General features: G+C 34.7%; 1 protein-coding gene across 3 annotated transcripts in view; it reads right to left on the bottom strand.

Annotated features, from left to right (window-relative positions):
• The window catches only part of LOC149790580 (dnaJ homolog subfamily C member 13-like), a 205,118-nt gene that overhangs the window by 176,178 nt on the left and 5,713 nt on the right, over nucleotides 1-23,227 (bottom strand). For all 3 annotated transcript variants that reach the window (XM_089972669.1, XM_089972671.1, XM_089972670.1), the window contains exons 3-6: nucleotides 12,872-12,947; nucleotides 4,493-4,642; nucleotides 3,124-3,165; nucleotides 1,382-1,528 (exon numbers count right to left, since the gene is read on the bottom strand). In XM_089972669.1, coding sequence (XP_089828795.1) covers nucleotides 1,382-1,528; nucleotides 3,124-3,165; nucleotides 4,493-4,642; nucleotides 12,872-12,947 — 415 coding nt within the window. The remainder of the gene's footprint in view (nucleotides 1-1,381; nucleotides 1,529-3,123; nucleotides 3,166-4,492; nucleotides 4,643-12,871; nucleotides 12,948-23,227) is intronic.

Raw genomic sequence — 23,227 nt, 5'->3', positions numbered from 1 at the left:
TATCATGGATGCCCATGTGGCTTGAGCATACCCACATAGGCCGCAGACAGTTGTATGGATGGATTCATCATGGTGTCCATGGGGCATGAGCATGAACACCCAGGTTATTTTTGTTTTCTTGTAGAGTATCATGCAGCTTGGCATATACCAGCTCCAAGTGTTTCAAGACAACTGAAGATCAAAACGATCATTCTGGGTAATACAGATGTTTTACATTAATGAATGCTCAGCCTTGGTTGGTACAGGCACAGAAAGTTGTCTGCAATAACTTTTCAAGCAGTTTTCAGGGAATTCTTCTAAATGAAATTGAACTTTCTCCCAATGTCACTTTATCAATACATAAATAGTAATAAAGTGGACAAGAAAAACAGTAACTAATCTGAGTTCCACTATGCATGCAATACTGCTCCACCTATAACTGTGTCATTTGATCCACAATTTTATCCCATTTATTTATTCACTATTTTGGGAAAATATGGCCTAGAACTATAAATAGGTCTTCTATCTCCAAATACAAATGAGCCTGTCAAATTTCATTTGTCTACCTCAAGTCATCTTTGCTTAATTGTATTAACAAGGCTTCTGTCAAAAAAGTCTAAATGTAAAAAGTTCAAAAATGTCTTTAAAAAACTGTATCTGGCTGTAACGAACTGAAATTCTACTCAGGTAATTTATATCTGAATACAAATATGGCTAACAAATTTAATTTATCTAACTCAAGTGGTTTTTGTTTAACTATGCTGTAAAATTGCTATAATGCCCTAAAAATCTAATCACACCATCAGTTCTATTCATGACCATAATAAAGTGAAAACTGTCACGACTCCAAGCCCAATGCTTTCTTTGTTATTGCACTAACATTCGATTTAGTACAGATGGACTTGAACAGCAGGAAAACATTTGCCTCCTTCTTTTAAGGCAATGGGGAGCATGGACCAGATTATAAAAACTGAGAACCAGAAGACAAATGCAAAAAGTTCTGGAAGCAGGTAAAGCATCACCATAACTGACCACTCTGATAAAGAGATATTCCATCTAACAAGTAGCATAGGTTTTTAAACATTCCTGGTTATTGACATAGAACTTTAAAGAATATTGTGAAAATGTCATGAAAACTGTATCTGAAATGTTAAAATTATAAAGATTTGAAAATGTTCAGATGTTCAGGTTTTAAGTCTCTATTGCAACAGGCTGGAGTTCAGTTGAACTGCTTGACCAACCCATATATGGCACCCAAAAGTGATTAGATAAACATTCAAACCCAGCTGGGTGATTAGATTTATCAGCAAGCCACAGGAATTTCTTTAATGTAAAAACTGATTAGCTGCTGTTCTACTTAGATATAAGTCTGTATATAAATCTGTATAGAGAACAGGCTGACCCTAGTAAGTCCTTCCAAGTCCTTGTAGTCATAGGAACACAATCGTCTGCCTGTCGAGGAATCTAGCTGATCCATTGAGCTGGCATTAAGTTCTAAAGTCACTGGGACCTTGTTGTCTGACCAGTGATGTTTGTAGGCATTGAATCTCTGCAATAATAAAATACACTTGACTGAAACTGTAAAAGAAATCTCAAATGGAACCCTGAACAGTGCAAACAAAATGATTTGTGCAACATGAAGTAACTGGAGAATGCAAATCTAAAACACAAAATGCAGAACAGTCAATTAGCAACAAAAATGAAATGTTAATGCATCTAATCTTTGTGAAAATCTATTTATCTGTATTTTTATACAGTAATGCAAATTGATTAAAATTCATGGAATACCGATTTTCGTGATCTTTATAGGTAATTAAAATGACAACAAAAAATAGGAACCAAGATGATATTCAAAGTAAGCCCTCACACAAAGCCATAAGTGATACTAATAAATGCAAAATTACAAGTAGTTTATCCCTTCTTTACTTCCCTAATCTGATATTAAATAACAATTTATAATAATTACTTAATACTCGCTAAAACTATGTAATACAGTGAAATTAGAAATATCTGAGAAACGAGACTGCACTAAAGGTTGAGACAATTGTCAGAGTTTACACAGAATGTCAAGTACACTTATTCTTGAATAATGTTAGTTACTATTTATCCATGAAAATAATAATGACGTATCTATCACTGAAGTATTGCATTATCAAAAAATAGAGTTTCTGCATTGCAGTTTCACACAAAAATGTCCATATATTTGTTTTTTTTAAATATCCTTGTTTTCTTGTCATTCAACAATAACAATAGAATGGATCCACATTCACATGCAAAGATCAGTGAATGCACAAACAATGCTTTTGCTGGAACACGTGTGATGTATGTAAAAATCTGTTGGAGTAATGTTTTTTTTTAATAGTTCTTTCAAAGATTGGCTATCTTCAAAATTAAGGTAACAAGATTAGAAAAGTGCATTCAACCATTACCCTACCCCATTTCTCACTGCTGATGTCTATCCCTTTTGTAATTTCTCAGAGGTTCCTCTGTAATGCATGCACTTGCTTTTGCTGCAGTGTGTTTTTTGAAACCCAATATGTGCAAGTTATTGAGAGAGAGGTATATTTTGAAACTGAAGGATTTTTCAAAGCAGCCCTATGAATTTGAGGACTTTTCAAGGATGTCCAAAACCTGCTAAATGTCAAGAGACTTATGTTTTGATAGTGGACTTTACAGACATGATTTTGGTCTTCCATTAAAAAAATCTGAAAACATTTTAAGGAGGGTTTGGGGGTCCTTCCCCAATGGGGTCTTGAGTGGCAGCACCCCTGATCCGAGTTTCCAGGGGGCCAAAGCCCACCCCCCACCAAAAACACATTTTACACTCTTAAAAAAATGCTCCTGGTGCAACTTATGATCATAAAATAATCATTTAAAAAACTAATAAACTTACCAGAAATGTTTAGCTTTACATCAATAATCTCACAATATTTATAGTCATATGAATTTGTTCTCCAATACCATTGATGCTGAATTGATTTCATATGCATGTCACATTGTAATTAAGTCACAATAATTTGTCAATTTTTGCAGCAAATATATTATACTTCTCTCTTTTCATAACAAATCTGTAAAATAAACACCCAAGTACATCAACTATACACATTAAAGCCTGGGATAAAATTGAGACTGTAATGGACTTACCTTTGATATCTTATTGCCTTCTGCAAACTGATTATGGAATCTCTGCAAAGAAACAAATATAGATTTTTATATACATTTTGAGGCACTAAATGTATAATAGATATGTTGTCAAAAAAGACACAAATCTATGGAACTTTGCTTCTTTTTCAGAGATTTCAGTTAATAATCAAAGTATAACTGCTCAAATAACTTTAGTTTATAGTAGTTAAACCTGAATTATGTAAGACCAATGATGAAAACTGACAGCCAATTATTGGCCACTTACCCCAATTATTGATTGGTTAACTTGCCAAGTTGCAATGCACTCATGAAACAGATACAATGTCAGTCTTAGATGAAGGCATCTTCTATTTAATTACACTACAGCTAAAACTGTCATAGCTAAATGCATGAAAATAAAGATATTTAAACATGCATATTATGTTCACCGTGTATGCTTTTTTTGTTTGTTTGAGAGAATGAAACAAAATTACAATTATACAGGGTAGTGAATCCTGCACATGAATAAACCAAAAATGAGTACAGAAAACTCAACTGTCTCTGCCAATAAGGTATAACTGAATGGCAAACTTGCAACAGACACATAAACTCAATTAAATTTGGATTTAAGAAATGATAAATAACTGAACTTAACATGTGTATTCTTAAGGCCCATCTCAAATCTGATTCAGTTTCACGGTAACCATTCGAAGGTCAACAAGTGGATGCACACTTCATGATGAAAGTTAAACTTTTAAGTCAACTTGTGGCCATAACCATGTGAATTTGAGGTCCTAAATAATTGTATCTGAAAACATAACTGTAAAATTTGCAAGGAAAAAATGAAAATTAAAACTATCTAGGTCTTCTCGTAAGAGACATATCCACTAAGTCCTTCAATAATTATCAGGAAGAACCAAAGTATACCACGCAAGGAGAAATCACTTAGTGAATCTGGGGCTACAATGCTGTCAAATTAGTACAGGAAAAGATAAAAACTGACTGTGAGCTCATACCCAAATTGGCTTCAATCAATAAAATCCAACTTACTGTGTGGAAATAAAATCTGTGATGTATGGATAGATGGGATTTGACAGCTGGACACTTGAAAGACTCTAGTCCCCTTGAAAGAATCTGTCTCGAAACAAAATATCAAGTTAAGATCTGCAACATTTTAAACACGATTGTTATGCAGAACTAAATCTTGGGTGCAGCTTATTTCATTTACCATACTGCTGGGATTTGTTACTGGTCAAGAAGTCTAATATGGATGCAGCCATGGAGTTCTGTCACTGTTGACTTCTATTGGTTTCATTGCCCCCTCCTCCTTGCCTACAGTCTACAAATTAGGAGTGCAGCACATACAAGATTAACATTAAAAAGTCCATACCAAAGCCTCTGTAAGTAGATCTGCCCTGTGGTCAGTGGAGAATTTCATCTGGTCAGTTTTTTTTGGTCCTTTCTTCATTGTTATCAGGAACTCATTGTTGGCTGGGGCTTTGATGTTTGGGACAATGCTGATGAATTCACTGTATGGCCACTGCAAAGACATAAATCACTAATAAAAACATATTTAAGAGCGTGAATTTTGCAAACGCTGCAAGGAAACTGTATTTGTCCAAATATGATTCAATTGAACAACTATCATAATATGATGTAACATCATACATACTACAGCTGGATACCACAACAAATGTTGTACCACTGTATTTCTAAATGTAATGCAATATGTACCAAAGCATACTGCAATGATATTAGGGATCAACAATTCAATATTCTGGATCAGGGGTCTCAAACGTTTTTGTTTAACTTTCAATATACCTTGCTCTAACTTAAAGAATGATAAAAAAATGAAATGATTTGGAAACATGTTTTGAAATTATCTTGAGATGAAAGGATAGAAAATATTTCAGCTCAAAAAGAAAACCACAGCCACCCCCACTTGCAAAAGAAAAATTCCCATAATCTTATAGTAAATGAATTTGCTATGTGTATGTTAATTGTTGCATATGTTGCAATTTAAAAGTAAAAAGCTGTAACTGTATATATATATATATATATATATATATATATATATATATATATATATATATATATATATATATATATATATCATTGCTGTGTACGTTGCATTCTAAAAGTAAAAAGCTGTAACTAAGGTGAGCTGATCAATCTTACAATATAGTTGATACTGTAAAACATATTGTGCTGGCATTGGAGATCTCACTTTTCTATCAAATGAAATAGCAAGTAGGGAAACTTTGAGTGGGATACCAACACCAAGGCAAAATATTTATCAGAGTGGGCCAGTCTATATAAAACACACTCAACAAACAAGACAAAATATTTAACAGGCTTCAGAAATTACACAAATGTCAGACAGAATACAAGTGGAGTCCTGAAAAAAATTGCTGGTTGATTCACAGTTTCACAAAGGAATATACATACTCAACACAATCACAAATGCTAAGTAAATAACTAAAACATGGTATGGGCTTCGGTGTGTTTTGTTTTTTAAAATCCCAAACTGTTCAAAAGCTGAATTTAGCCCAAATGTTTCACAACATTCCACCATGCTGGCATACTTGACATGTGTCAAATATGTCATGAAAGGATCATAAATGTAATTATATTTGTAATATTCACCATTCATTTGTGACAGATACAACCATTGAGCAAAACATCATTTGAAAAAAAACTATCTTGAGATTAATAACTAAAAAATCACTGTTAATGTCATTAAAGTAGCAACAAGATTTCTTGGGAATTTCCATACATTCTTTACTAATGGACACTACCAATGTACCAGTAGAGTGAAAAAGTACCATGGTATGTACCTACAGAAGAAAAAAAACCGACATAAACTGGTAACACCGTGTACCTCTAATATATACAAAGAACTTACAAAACACTCTATAACCATAATGTCCATCATTACAACACAATTCTGTTATAGAGTGAGTACAGTCATGAATTTGAAGCAATGTTAGTCTGATCATTAGAATGTTGGAATCATGCCAATTTGGGACACAAGGCCAGCTAATGTCAGCTGTATCCTTGAGAAAAGCAAGCACTTACCTCCCATTTTCTCAGCACAATACCAGAGCAGAAAAAATTGGATAGCCCAATGCCTGTGGCACTTTTAAATATAGATCAGACTGTATTTTAAATGAGTTGCCTGCCTGTCCATAAAAGAAGTGTTATATAATTTGCCTGAAAGAAACTTTGAACCTGTCAAAAATGCAGCCTGTTTAAGTTGTTGAAAGACATATGTAGGTCTCTCCACATCATGAAGATTGGTTGTATCTAAGCTATAACCTTTATGTGAACAAAGTGAAGAATGTGACCTAAGAATGGGTAACAGATTTATGTTCTCCATATTTCACTGGTTACTTATAATTAGTGCTCACATGTACAGCATGAACAGTAATAAGCCCTCACTTGCACAGCATGAACAGTATAAGCCCTCACTTGTACAGCATGAACAGTAATAAGCCCTCACTTGCAAATGCTCTCTTGTACAGCATGAACAGTACTAAGCCCTCACTTGCAAATGCTCACTTGTACAGCATGAAGAGTAATAAGCCTTCACTTGCAAATGCTCACTTGTACATCATGAACAGTAATAAGCCTTCACTTGCAAATGCTCACTTGTACAGCATGAACAGTAATAAGCCCTCACATGCAAATGCTCACTTGTACAGCATGAACAGTAATAAGCCCTCACATGCAAATGCTCACTTGTACAGCATGAACAGTAATAGGCCTTCACTTGCAAATGCTCACTTGTACAGCATGAACAGTAATAAGCCCTCACTTGCAAATGCTCACTTGTACAGCATTAACAGTAATAAGCCCTCACTTGCGAATGCTCACTTGTACAGCATGAACAGTAATAAGCCCTCACATGCAAATGCTCACTTGTACAGCATGAACAGTAATAAGCCCTCACATGCAAATGCTCACTTGTACAGCATTAACAGTAATAAGTCCTCACATGCAAATGCTCACTTGTACAGCATGAACAGTAATAAGCCCTCACATGCAAATGCTCACTTGTACAGCATGAACAGTAATAAGCCTTCACTTGCAAATGCTCACTTGTACAGCATGAACAGTAATAAGCCCTCACCTGCAAATGCTCACTTGTACAGCATGAACAGTAATAAGCCCTCACTTGCAAATGCTCACTTGTACAGCATTAACAGTAATAAGCCCTCACTTGCAAATGCTCACTTGTACAACATGAACAGTAATAAGCCCTCACTTGCAAATGTGGACTTATTAATAGAGATGCATGATAATACAGGCATAATGGTTTACTGAGGTCTACCACAGGACGTTTTCACTGTACCAGTACTTCAGTTGTTGCTGTCAGTAAGAAATTCCAGAGTAATCTTATTATGATTAAAATCATTGTTTCATTTTTTATGACAAAATAATAACAAAAATTATTTTTGTTTTGAAACTATTTGTCACAAGTTAATTTTGAATATATTACATATCATACTTGTGATCCGTTATTCACATATCTGACACGTCATTCACACCATGGACAAATGGGATTAGCCAACATGGTGGACAAGTGGGATGAGCCAACAAGGTAGACAAATGGGATGAGCCAATGTGGTGGACAAATGGGATAAGCCAATATGATGGACATGTGGGATCAGCCAATAAGGGGGACAAATGGGATGAGCCAATGTGGTGGGCAAATGGGATGTTGTGAAAGTTATGTAGCCAAATACAATGTTTGGAAAACATTTGGATTAAAACAAACAAAACACACAAAAAAAACCATGTCATTTCTTAGTTATTTATAGCATATGTTAATGTGTTAAGAACACGTATTCCAACGTAAGATCGTGAATCCTCACAAAGTTTTCAGGACAGCAATTGTTTTCTGTTTTAATTTTTCATAATTTGTCATGTCCACTAGTTTGTTTTCTTGCTTGTTGAGCAAGTGGGTTTATCTTTACTGGCCCTCTGTGATAAAAATCTTGCCCAGGCATTGGCATCCAGCAAAATGTTTCCCTGTCTATTACATTAACACACTGGCTAGTAAATTGTAGACTTCATTGTCAAAACTTTTTATTTTTATCAAAAAGCCCTCTATTGTCAGTGCAATGTCTTTCACAGGGTGTCCACTATAGTTGTTATGACTTTGAGTCTTAAACTATGTAACAGAAAGAAACAAAAGCAATTAGTAAAGTCAACAAATTAAACCTCTCCTTCGATAATTTGTGCATATTGGGGACCAAAAACATAGGCCACACTATAAGTGAGGGAAAAAGTTACGGAGGGACCTCCCAAAAATCTGCTAGACAGCCCGCAGCATTTGGGGATGGGGGGAACTGGGCTGTTTAATGACTGAATTCATGTTTTATAATCACGTCAAGAATAACTGTCAATAAAGCTCTTCTTTTATAAAGTTGTTCGTTATTCTGTATAAGTTACATTTATTTTCAAAATGTCCACCATCTGAAAGATCGATAACATGATTACAAATGGTGTCAACAACCAACACAGTATGCAAACACATTCATGTTTTATGTCACAGCTTTTTGTTTTGTTTTGCAAAACAAGGAATCTACCAAGCAGGCAACCAGACTACCAAACAAGATTTCTTTTCATAAAAAAATGCAACTTTTTGTGAGACAATCATCTATGTTAAACTCAATTTCTGAATTGTTCAATTAGTAAAATACTGATGCCATGATTTCATTGCAAGTAGCAGTGAAACTTATCATCATTGATGATATCTCTATGTGCAAATTCAGGAATTCTCAGAAACTCGTTTCCACCACAAATGTCCATATCTGTGAAACAAAGCTCTTTATTTTACGAAGTACTCATTTTATTTGGTTGCCTTGCTATCTTTAATCAGTTATGATTGAGGAGATTGAATAAAGGTAGTTTAATTAAATTACATACACAATAACATCTAAAACATTATTTGATTGATCAAATGAAATGACTTCACCCACATATCACCACATGTACACCTGGTGGTTTTTCTGCCACTGAGTTCAGTCATTGTAAATATCAGCACAGCTAAAATGATCAATCAACCAGCTCCTTTTCCCACTCAGCAGCTGGTTGAAGCAGGATTAGTAAGTATTTGAATTTGCCCATAAGCCAGTGCATCATGTTTAACGCTACGTGCCTTAAAGTAATAGTATGACAAAGCAGATTCCTACAAATGGTTCAGGACACAATTTTTAAAAATGGGGAGGTAACTCTAAAAGTTTTATGAAGAGATCTCATATGATTCAGGGTATATTAGTTGGACAAGGGTGTAAAAGATAGATGCATTATATTATTTATAATAAAACTGGGTACTGTTAATACTTGCTTAAAAATTGAGCCCAAGTGCAAACAACATAAATCCTAATGTACCTGCAGATCTGGATCCAAGTTGTTTGTTTCATGACTACTCTGAACAAACAGTATGGGCCCAGATCTGCTAACAAATAAGGGAAATCTGGTTTCATGCAGTTTGCAGCTGGACTCAACTTGTAAGCAAGTATAAATGATAAAACTCTTAAAATGCCTATCACAAGCTTACTCTGATCTACCCCCTAAAAAATCTTGTTTCAGTGGTATAAAAAATGTTCACTGCCTGACAGATATAGCATAATTGGGGTGGGGTGGAGAATGCATTCATGTATACTTCAAATACTTAACATATAACGTAGGATGCAAAAATATGATAAAATTTGTGTGGTCATGTGACTCATCCAAAACAATGTATATTAAGAGATAATGTATAGAAGAATCAATAAACAAAATCAAAATTGTAATGAACATTTTGACACAAGAAGACTTTCTGAAGACAGTATTTTCTGATCAAGTCGTCTGAGAAGGAAAAGTTAAATATACACAATTAAATATCATTGTAAATTACTGATCAAGTAGTATAGAAGAGAATTCGTAGAAAATAATCCAGACAACAAACATACAAGCAAATGAAGAACTTCCGCATAAAATGACTGGCTTGTATGACAATTCCCTTTCCTGTATTGTTCTTTACAAAGGACAATAAAAAGGTAATATCTCACTTTTCAGTTGTTTTATCTTTTCTTTAAGTTCTTTATATAGTTTCTACATTTTTTTAATGAAAACCAATGCACTGGTAATACAAGTTCTGGTGCACATGATTTCCATAATACATCAAACCATACCTAACATACACATAACAAACCATACCTAACATACACGTTACAAACCATACCTAACATACATGTTACAAACCATACCTAACATACACATTACAAACCATACCTAACATACACATTACAAACCAAACCTAACATGCACATTACAAACTATACCTAGCATACACATTACAAACCATACATAGCATACACATTAGGAACTAACTTGGTCACAAGATATCAGATATTCAGCATAGGTTCAGTGCTATTTTCTGGAAAGTCTTTAATGATGCTTTCACTTGAATGAAAGTAACATTATTCACTATTAACTAATATCAAGGAACACAAACAAAAAAAAAAAGACATTTAGCAAAAATTACTTCATTTCAAAAAGTGTTTCAACATTCTACTGCATAATGATATCACTGTAGCAAATTTTCAACAGCTAACAGCTTAGGACCAAATAGACATTATATGAAGCATTTTAGTGAAAACCCCATGTTTATATAACCAAAGATTCAAAAGGATAACAGGATTTTCAAGATGGCCACAGTGGTGGCTATACTAGATGTCCAAGCAGTACCATTTTGATTTAGGATCAATTGGACCATGGGATAAATGTGTGTATATGGTTCCATGGCAAATTCCAAGTCGTTTAGGAGAAACAAAGACAACAAATTTGAGCTAATGGATGGACAACAGACAAATGACCATTCCATAAGCTCTTAAAAGCACTTTCTAAATATTAAATTTGGGTTCCTACACTTCTGAGTCTAAAACTGTCAGGTGTTTTTCATGATTTTTCCTGGATGAAATTTATTTTTTCACCACCTACGGTCTTACTTAATAACTGAATAAAATTAAAATTAAAATTACTTTAGCTTAGAAAACGTGCATTTTTTAAAACCAGAAGCTGCTTCTATTTCAAGACTCTCCCATAACATTTGAATTAGACATGATTATGAACTAAACCAAAGGATGAATCACTATAAACAAAAGTTAATACAGGAGAACCTGTCTTGACATAACACCTTCTGCCAAAAAATTGTGGTCTCTCATAACACATTATACCACTATGCAATTAATAAATCTGAACACTGAAAATCAGGTCTCTCAGGACAAGTGGGCTTGCATCGCATATGTCTCTCAAGAAAGATTTTTCACTGTATCAAGCTCACAGGTATAAATGCTCATTTTGGAAATGCCTTTTAACACATTAACCCCTAGCGACGACTTAACGGGGCAGGAGTTAGTAGCCTACTGCCGATCTCTGTAGCGTCATGGTCATGCATGATACACTAAAGTGGGTGGTATTATAGAAAGGTGGACAGATGTACCTCTACAATGATACCAAATAATCTGGAATATCTAGTTGCACTATAAAACACAGATATAAAAAACCTTAAAATTCGCTCATGGTCGGAATTCGATTTTGTGTCTGGATTTTAGACTTTTTGGTCTCAGATGTAAGGCAAACTGGTATGAACTGCAGACAGACAGATGAGCCTTTGCAAAAAGTAGGATAAGATGGGCATTTGGAATAAAGAGTGGTTTCCATACAAAAATAATGGCTTCATTTAGCAAAAAAAAAGAAAAGAAAAAGAACTCCAACTTCTACCCTTCTGCTCATGCATGAGTCAAATAGCCAATGAAATACGATGTTTCTAACACAACTGGGCAGTATGTTATTGAAAGATCACGGGATTTGGTGTTTTCGGATCTATTCAGAAATAGTTTTTAAAATGTGTTTCCTTCTTGACTTTCAGGCGAAAATGACAAAAAGCTCATGGGGTTAATGTGTTAAACAGTGCATTTTGATGACGTCACCAAATTTGAATATTCCTTGCGTATTTAATCACTTGTGCATCGACATTGCACATAAATTACAAATGTAGCAATTCCTTGACGATTTGTAAAACAAAATATAAAAATCCTTGTTAACACATTAACCCCTAGTAATGACTTAATGGGGCAGGAGGTAGTAGCCTACTGCCGAGCTATGTAGAGTCATGGTCATGCATGATACACTAGTCTAAAGTGGATGGTATTATAGAAAGGTAGACAGATGTAGCTCTACAATGACACCTAATAATCTGGAATATCTAGTTGCACTACAAAATATAGATAAACAAAACTCATTTTTGGACCCAACTTTTTTCTACCCAAAATTTGTTCGTGGCTGGAATCCAATTTTGTGTTCGGATTTTAGACTTTTTGGTCTCAGATGTAAGGCAAACCGGTATGAACTGCAAACAGATAGATGAGCCTTTGCAAAAAGTAGGATAAGATGGGCATTTGGAATAAAGAGTGGTTTCCATACAAAAATAATGGCTCCGTTTAGCAAAAAAAAAGAAAAAAAGAAAAAGAACTCCAACTTTTACCTTTCTGCTCATGCACGAGTCAAATAGCCAATGAAAAACGAAGTTTCTAACACAACTAGGAAGTATGTTTTTGAAAGATCACCAAGGATTTGGTGTTTTCGGATCTATTCAGAAATAGCTTTCAAAATGTGTTTCCTACTCAATTTTCAGGCGATATGACAAAAAGTTCAAGGGGTTAATGTGTTAAATGGGGAAGACAGAGAGAGAGAGAAAACAATTAGAAGCACTGACCTGGTTAGTGACCTCCAGTGTCTGTGGATTATAAGTTGTGATGCCATGTGTGCCAACAGAAAATATCCGCTTGTACCTGAAAATGAAGGGAGCAACCACATATAAACATTAAAAACTATACACCAAATATCAAAGCCTAACAAAGAGGATTTCCAAACCTAACCAATAATTTATATTAGCCTGCACCAGGTTGAGGCAAACATTTTCAAGCAGTTGGCACAATTTTTTTGATGCTACAAATACTCTCCTTAGAGGGCCTCAAGGGGGAATAGTCCTTGACTAATGAGTCACCCTCTGTAAATAAAGTACTACAAACAAGAGCCCAACATGGGGGCCAATACTCTATTAACTGATAGGAATTTCCTGTAATTCAAGACAATACCATTTCTCCCTTTTAACTGCTGAATGTTCAAACCATCTCTGATATTCTTCAAATAGCAATATTTTCCGATTAACTATTATGGTGGACATATCTGATATCAGATGATCTTGATTTAAGACCAACAAGACATCATAAGAACCCCTGCAGTGGAAACTCTATGCTGATATAACTTTCCATTTTGAAGAAGTAATAATAACATGATTTTCATTTACAACCAAGTAGACATCATAAGGCATTGTTTATTGAAAACTCCATATTAATATGACAATATATTTAGATGGAGTAGCAATAAAAAGACTTTCAAAATGGCTGATGTTGTAGCTGTATTCAATATCAGATCAGCACCATTTTAATTCATTTTTCCTTTTTCTTTTGGGGCACCAGACAGATGCCCCCTCCCCACTATTTTAATTCAGGCACAACTAAACATCATAAGAAGTCTGCAGGCAAGGTGTCAATTACATTGAAAACCCCATGTGAGTATGACTTTTCGTTCGGAAGGACTTGCAATAATACTAGTTTCAAGATGGCTGCTTTGGGGACCATAATGAATGTCTGATCAGCACCATTTTTATTTAGGACTAACCAGACATTATAAGAAGTCTTTTAGTGAAAACCAGATGTCAATATACTATCCATTCAGGAGGAATAGTCAGTGTATCCCCTAGGGGTGCAAGACGGGGGGGGTCAAAATTCCCCTTGGTGTCAAAAATGAGAGTGATACTGAGTAAAAAAACAAACTTTGATATAAAAACTGGGGGGTGAAATAAAAAATATGGGGGGTCTCTGAAGCACAAATGAGGGTAAAGGGAAACGCTGGAATAGCAAAAATAAGATCTTCAAGGTAATCATTGTGGACAAACCACACCATGGGATGAACATGTGTGGAATGTTTCATGGCAATCCTCCATTTAGCTTAGGTGCATCAACAATAAACTTGTGCTTTCGGATGGATTGACAACAGATCATCCCATAAAATCTCCTGGTCTATGACCAGTAAAGGTATAAAGCATAACATTGTATGATAGACAGGGATGGGGTCAAGTATGATTATAATCGTAATCAATTACAGTGTAAGCTGTAGTCATAATCATTGATTTTAGAAGCCCTATAATTGTAATCGTCCTTCATTGGCATTGCAGTCATATCGTGTAACCATGATTACAAATCATTACAACCAAAAAAATCACTAAATTATATTCTTAATGATGGTACGAATAATAATAGTTACCATAAACAAAAGAGTAATTTGGCATGTTAATCTGTATGTAAATAATTTTTCAATAAACACTAATACAGAGTTAACACGTTTTGTTTTTCAGTTATACAGATATCTGCCCAGAACAAAATAAAATAATAAACGAGCAAATACAAAGCGATCATAATCATCCCCTTGAATCATAATTTCCAAATACAAATTGAAATCATAATCGTAATCATCAGAGCCAAACAACCTGTAATCATAATCCTATTGTAATCAAGCACCTGTATTTGACCCCTCGCCTGATGACAGAACTTAAGTCTGACTGGCAGTCATTTTAATGCAGACTCAATACTGTCTGTATTTGTCTAGATCATCACATTTTTCTGGATCTGTATACAGAGCTCAAACTAGGGTCAGAAAAATGGGCAAAATGTCTTCTCTCTTAAGATGAAAATACGATAAGCATGGGTATATGATCATGAAATTTTATTGTCATACATTTTTTCCAAAAAAATGATGTGTGAAATTTCAAAGCAGATTTGTCACTTTTCTAATTATTAAATGTATTAGAAAATGTGTCATTTGCTGTTCCAGATTTGGTGATACTTTAGTATTACAATTATCCTTCCACGATTAACAGGTTTCCTTTGAAACTAATTATTCATAGAACCTCATTTTCTTCTTCAGAATACATGTACTATACATTCAAATTTCATCAAATAACAGTATTTTATTTCACTCAACTTTAAAATAAATTTTTATTAGCAACTGACAACAAGCTGACATAATGCCTCAAAAATATGTGTGAATGTGTGTTTTGTTGTGTGTGTGTGTGTGTGTTGCTGCTGTGCATGTGTGTGATTTGGATTCTTAACATAGCTCTGCTCTAACAATGTTAGTTGCATCACTATCATGTCTACAGTCTGGCAGTTTATAGTGATGTCTAGCACTGGGGTGTCATGCCACAGACATGTAGCATTATGCCCCACCCAGTCACATTGTCCTGACACCAAGCTGGCTAGTCCTAACAATAACCTCTTTATGCTGAGAGCCAAGTGAGGCAGCTGCAAGTACCATTTTTGTAAGTCTTTGGTATGAACGGCCGGGGTTCAAACCCAAGTCCTCCCAGATCCAATGCAAACACTCTAACCCAGGGGCCTAAGACTCAAACCACTTGAGGGCCACATGAAGGTATTTTCAATGGCCCAAGGGCTGTACCATCTCTGTTATTTCTCATGACACCTTGTATCACCAATCATTTTGCAGGCCACATGTTTGAGACCCTGCTCTAACCACTTTGGCCACCAAGGTAGTTACAAAAATATGTAATATCTCATTAACAGCCAGTTTCATGAAGTCAGATGGTATATCATATTTTATCAGGTCCCCAGATAAGTCATGGGTGATGATAATAAAAGCGAACTGTTGATGCAAGTATCTTTTCTTCTTAATTCAAACCTAGGGTTCACATATTTTGCGCTGAAGTTATTGAGTGGTAACAAACAAAGCACACCTCATGTGAGAGAGTTACACTTCTGCCATACAGACCCTGGAGCAAGAAAGAAACAATGCAGTCACCTTTGAATCACCTTAGCCAGCAACATCTTTATATCGTTTGGCAACAACTTAACTAAACCAACTGACCTTTGAGTTTTACTTCATTATGTTCCTGATATGGTAAAATAAACAAAACAAAAGCTACCTGAAACAATGATTCTTGAGAACTCCTAAGATCCATGTCCAGTTAGTTGTTTATGCTTGTCAAAACCTTAATCTACCAGACATGTCCAGTTGTTTATAGTAGATGCTTGTCAAAACCTTAATCTACCAGACATGTCCAGTTGTTTATAGTAGATGCTTGTCAAAACCTTAATCTACCAGACATGTCCAGTTGTTTATAGTAGATGCTTGTCAAAACCTTAATCCACCAGACATGTTCAGCAAATAATGAGACTAAGGATCTCTCTAATATACGTTATCTGACCGGTCAACAGCAACTACCCAAAACTGGCCATTGTACACAAACGACTACTGAACACAGACAAGACCATGTCATACCTGTCAACTTGTATGGTTTACTTGTAATTTGTACATTTTTGTCAGTGTACGGTGGTACAATCGTTTTGTGTTTTTTCTTATAAAAATTCACGTTTTGTTAATTTAATTTGTACAATTTATATTGTTAACCCTGGGAGTCTGGACACAATATTTGTTAAAAATTGAGCAAGATCAAGAATCTTTTTAAGCTATGTGCAATCAATGTGGGGATAACTCTAATATGCTTTGGAAAGCGATGGAAGCTGGGAATGCCAAAATTGGGTTAAGTGAAAGTTTCTTTCATTAACGAAGCAAATATAAATATATTAATATTGAATCAAGTGTTTAGACAGCTTCGTTTCATTCAGATTCTTATGATCCTTTTAACCGATTTTGGTATTCCCAACATCCATCGCATTCCAGCCAACGGAACTTAAAAACATGTCCATTTGCTTGTGTGAGAATTTGAATTTATTAGGAAAAAGACATCAGTGTAAGTAAAGTCTGACTAAAACGTTACAACTTTAATTTGTAGCAAAAAGCCAATATGGAATGCCAAGTGTCTAAGCGATTCCTGAAAATTTGACTTATCATTCCAAAGTTAATCGACTCGGAACACGCTACACAGCGCCATCACTGGGCAATTAGACTCCGATGCCCAAAAAATTTAATATCAGGTCGAGGTATTTTATTGTAGGACTAAGGGTTTATGGGGGAAAAATATACATATGTAATAATGAGACCATGATAAATCCAAAGAAATTAATATTATACCTTGAAAATTCTTTTTTTTTAAATACCTTGCACATCTTTTTTTATACTAGTAGTGACACTTTCATTTTTGAACTGCTCAACACCTGGATCATGAAGATGAGTTTGAGGATTATTGCATGCTGCCTGATGAATGTGAGCATGTATTAACAGATGATCACCAGAAAATGAGCTTTTGTAGCTACTAGCTGGATATTATCAGACAGACAATTAGTACTGGTGGCACCCGCTTTCCAAATAATCTGAAATTAGTTAGACAGCAACTACTGACCTTGACACACAACAATGCAGACCATGAGAGATCTTTTACTATGATGAAAAAAAAGTACATACAGATTGTAGGAAGTCCCTGAATGTAGACAAGCTATCATCATTTTTACAGTGTAAAATAAACACTGACACCTGCTACATAAACTTTAAAACCCCTGATTACATTTTGAAAAGTGCAAAGAGTGCAATAGTTGCATATAATAATGTGTGTGTGTGTGTGTGTGTGTGTTACAACACTCTAAAAATCAAAAGAATAAAATGAAATAAAGTTTCAGAGATGTAACTATGTAAATGTGTGTAACATTAGTTCATTTATGACATTTGTTGTTTCAAAACTGTTGTTCTTATAAATTGCACAAATACATTTTTTCATTTAAGTTTTTTTTTGGTCTTTGTAAAGTTTTCATGGGTCTAGCATACACATTTTCATCTGAACTGGTTGACAGGTATGCCATCTTCTAAAATTTGTTTTTGGACAAATGTCATGTACCAAATATTGTTATTATCATTATTATTATTGTCATCATCATCATCATCATCATCATCATCATCATCATCATCATCATTATATTAACAATATTGTTTTATCTGCACTATTTAACAAACTCATAAAATATATATATGTTGTATAGTCCCCCAAATTTATGATCCACACAAGATCATTGTATTCTGTTAACTATAATGCATGCTATAAATTAAATCATTACTGACTATAAATTATCACCAATCCTTAGTTTACTTTTTGTGTGCATAATGACAAAAGGAAACATTACTGTAATTTCAAGGGGCCCCGAGTGGCAGAGTGGTCTAAAGCGCTCTCCGTTACAGATCACTGCCGTCTGACCTCTGTCTGAGTGGGTTCGAGTCTCGGATTCGGCTAATGCGGGTATGTGAGAAAGCTTGCCAGTAGGTGGGTCGGTGGTTCTTTCCTGGGTTTTCCTGGGTTCTTCCTCCACCATTAATACTGGCCGCCATGTATAGCCTATCGTGTGCTGAAAAATGGCATTAAACCCTACAACAACAATGGTAATTTCACTACTGACATGAAAAAAGTCTGCCACTTTCATAGGCCAACTCATTTTAAATTTCACTCTTGAAAAATAATATCTGGATAAAAGAGTTGTTCAACTCATTGAGATAGTCAGCTTATATGAGAAGCATGTGATAAAATGGAAATCCAAAGAAGCCATATATGGCCATTCTCTGTGACCTGTGAACTGAAACTTTTCAGACAAGTTTTAATTAGTAAATGACCTTGACCCTTATAAAAATGGATGTGACTTGTATATCTTGACTCAAAGACAAATGCTTTCTTCAGAGATTATTTTCATTCACCGGCACATAAATGAAGATATCAAACTATATATGTCAAACTGCCACATGTATGCTATGATAGCACCACTACTTTTTCCACCATACAGCAAACCATTGTTCAACCATCTACCCTAAAAAAACTGTCCTGCTTTTGAAACTGAAATGTTGACACCCTTGATTTAAACTGTCAAGGTGAACGGAATTATGACTAGTCAAGAAATGTCAGCACAATGATTCTAAACAATGCCTTCCTCAGGATGCAAATATTTTGTTTGCATAGACTGAATGGTCTACATCCAGGCTCTATTAATGTGGCTTAGCTTTTAATATAATGTTGTCTTTTGCAAAATTACTCATTCTTGCCCTCAATATCAAAAGGAGAATCAGTCTTGTGTTCAGTTTTTAATTTGAGTGAAATTATTCATTCAAATTATTATTCATTGGAATTACAAAACACTCAAAAATACTCTTGGACTGTAACAATAATTTGGAATTACAGTGAATTCTGACAAAGACATTAGTGCTTATTCTATTGTGATACATCAAAAGACTGTTAGCACATCAGTACACTATAGGCCATTGGCACATGAATGTATGAGACTAAAGGAACGTTAACATATTCAATATCTGTGGTTTTTTGGAATACACTGGAATTTAATTGGAACTTCATACATTTAGCCTCAATTCAATTTAATTTACAATACTGTAAGGTCTTTATTTTATATTTTCACTGTGATAAAATTTTACACTGGATTAAAAACATAGTGAGCCGCTCGTTATGATCTAGATTGAGTAAACTCATTGCAACAAAATCGCTTACAACACTGCTAATTGATCACAATGGTTTTCTTTTGTTTGATGTGGTTTTGATTTGCCGATGATTTGGTCGCTTAGCCCAATATACAGTCAAGCTGTAACAGGATGTAAATGTATACACGAAGAGGGGTAGAATCAAGTATTCAGTATGCCCGGAGGGCATGATTGGCCAAATAAAGGTAGATATAGTGATTAAAGCAAGAAAATAAGGACTAGTCCGACTTTTTTAAAAAGCACTTGTCCCGGACTAGCAACCTGGACAATTTTACATGCCCGACTTCAAAAATGACTAGTCCGGGACTTCGGGCTATGGGATTTGCTCAGCCCTGAATGGTGTTAAACCCTACAACAACAACCATATTATGTAGATGGGGTTTTCACTCATGTATCATTATCTATATAAGTACTCTGGATCAAGAGAAATATGCTAAGAACAACACTGTAAGAGGGCAAAACTCCAAAGCTATTGTTCTTTTGAGATACCATCTCCAAATCAAAAGGATAATGAAAACGAACTGTATGCAGAACCAGGTGACTTCTCTTCTAATTTTTTTTATTTTAGTCTAAGCCTTTTTTCCTACTAATTTGAGACATATACTATGTGTCTGTTTGTGTCTTATGACAGAGTGTCACCCGGTCCATGAAAAATATGGGACTGGCTTTCAGGAATCAGATACATCTATCCATGTGAAAAAAATGATTAAGTGCCATCTACCTTTCTGGCCATCTACCATATATACTCGTGTATAAGCCAAATAATTTAGGACAAAATAAGGCCTGGAAGAAGTTAGGTTGGCTTATCCACAGGCAAATGTGTAAACTTTACAGTTATTAGGTCTTTCTGTTGACTTCTGTAATGGCTGTAAATCTTCGGACATGAAACAATAATTTTCTTCCATGTCCTAAGACATAGGCATGTAAAAAAGTAACTTTTGGTAACCAGACAATTATGAAACTGTTATAAAGTACAATAATTGATTTTGTTATATTTTGCATGTGCATATTTTCTAATTTCTCCAACACGAAGTTAAATAAAGGTAAATACAGACTTCATAATTCGCAGGCCGAGTGAGTTTACCAGGGAGACCATGAAGAACTATAATGTACAGTACTTACACAGTGCAATGTGTGCATCACTTAAATCCTTACTTATTCCCAAACATAGATGCAGATTTTGCTTTATTCATTGTTTCGACCAAATTGCATTCTTCCAGATAACATTTCAGCTAGCCCTTAATAGCTGTTTAATTTACGCTGAATCACGCGATTTCGAGTTACTCATTTTCAATGATATAAGCAATCCTACAAACTGAGGTAATATTTTTAAAAAGGTACAGATATTTATTTGTACAAGGCACATATAACCATCATAATTTACATGTTCACGAAGAGTGGTAATAATAAAGGTTAAAATTCTCATAGAGATCAACTAAGATCAACATCAATCAATTTTAGTTTTGTGTTTTAGTTGAACAAACATAACTTTACACACAATGGAAAGCTTGATGTTTTGGTGTCTCCTCTGTTAATAGTCAGCAAATTTGTCTTTCATTTTGTGACAGCAGTACAGGCCAGTTAATCATTAAAACCCTGAAACTGGCTTGTGATAGAAGGGAATTTTGACTGGTAACTATACCAGTTTAACACTGGTATATATGACATAAAAATACCAGGTATTCTCTGTGTAAGTTTCTTGCATTTAGCACTCAACAAATGTGAACCTTTAGTCACAGATGTAACCATTTGATTTGCAACCTGAAATTTATCACTCAACAAATGTGAACTTTTAGTCACAGATGTAACCATTTCAGTTGCAACTTGATATTTAGAACTCAATAAATGTGAACTTTTAGGCACAGATGTAACCATTTCAGTTGCAACTTGAAGATGACAGACAATATTGTAACTATAGGACTACTTAATTAATCCACAATTACTTAATCAAAAAAAGGGGGATGGGGGTGTGCAAAAAGTTTAGTCAGATGAAAATGACTGAGAAACAGACACAGTGAATGAAAATGTGATATTGTATGGAGAAATGTGAAAATTTAGAGGTAGAAAGATTTAACTGATAGCATTCCCTCATTATAAAGACACCTCAGTCTAAAGGAGTCCATTTTATAAAGCATTTATGATCACACAATCCATTTCATTATTTAATACAAAATGTTATGGATAAATAATTCAGTGTAAGGCAACCATACTTTTACGACTCCAGAGATTTATGACTCAACACAGACTTGTTTCTACTGGCCAGCTCATACTGTGATCAAATGGTGTTTCAAAAACTAAACTAGACCTCCCAATCAAATAATAAACTAGTCCTCCCAAGCAAAAACTAAACTAGTCCTCCCAAGCAAAAAATAAACTAGTCCTCCCAAGCAAAAACTAAACTAGTCCTCCCAAGCAAAAAATAAACTAGTCCTCCCAAGCAAAAAATAAACTAGTCCTCACAAGCAAAAACTAAACTAGTCCTCCCAAGCAAAAAATAAACTAGTCCTCCCAAGCAAAAACTAAACTAGTCCTCACAAGCAAAAATAAACTAGTCCTCCCAAGCAAAAACTAAACTAGTCCTCCCAATCAAAAACTAAACTAGTCCTCCCAAGCAAAAACTAAACTAGCCCTCCCAATCAAATAATAAACTAGTCCTCCCAATCAAAACATAAACTAGTCCTCCCAATCAAATAATAAACTAGTCATCCCAATCAAAAACTAAACTAGTCCTCCCAAGCAAAAAATAAACTAGTCCTCCCAATCAAAAACTAAACTAGCCCTCCCAATCAAATAATAAACTAGTCCTCCCAATCAAATAATAAACTAGTCATCCCAATCAAATAATAAACTAGTCATCCCAATCAAATAATAAACTAGTCCTCATAATCAAAAACTAAACTAGTCCTCCCAATCAAATAATAAACTAGTCCTCCCAATCAAAAACTAAACTAGTCCTCCCAATCAAATAATAAACTAGTCCCCACAATCAAATAATAAACTAGTCCTCCCAATCAAATAATAAACTAGTCCTCCCAATCAAATAATAAACTAGTCCTCCCAATCAAATAATAAACTAGTCCTCCCAATCAAAAACTAAACTAGTCCTCCCAATCAAATAATAAACTAGTCCTCCCAATCAAATAATAAACTAGTCCTCCCAATCAAATAATAAACTAGTCCTCCCAATAAAATAATAAACTAGTCCTCATAATCAAAAACTAAACTAGTCCTCCCACTCAAATAATAAACTAGTCCTCATAATCAAAAACTAAACTAGCCCTCCCAATCAAATAATAAACTAGTCCTCCCAATCAAAAACTAAACTAGTCCTCCCAATCAAATAATAAACTAGTCCTCCCAATCAAATAATAAACTAGTCCTCCCAATAAAACTAAACTAGTCCTCCCAATCAAATAATAAACTAGTCCTCCCAATCAAAAACTAAACTAGCCCTACCAATCTAATAATAAACTAGTCCTCCCAATCAAAAAATAAACTAGCCCTCCCAATCAAATAGTAAACTCAGACCTGCCAACATTGAAAAAATCAAAATCAGGAAAATCACCAT

Source organism: Sinohyriopsis cumingii, chromosome 10, assembly GCF_028554795.1.
Source record: "Sinohyriopsis cumingii isolate HCF-2022 chromosome 10, ASM2855479v2, whole genome shotgun sequence".
Classification (NCBI taxonomy): domain Eukaryota; kingdom Metazoa; phylum Mollusca; class Bivalvia; order Unionida; family Unionidae; genus Sinohyriopsis; species Sinohyriopsis cumingii.
The sequence above is the reverse complement of the archived record's forward strand: the minus strand, read 5'-3'. Positions and strand labels throughout refer to the sequence as shown.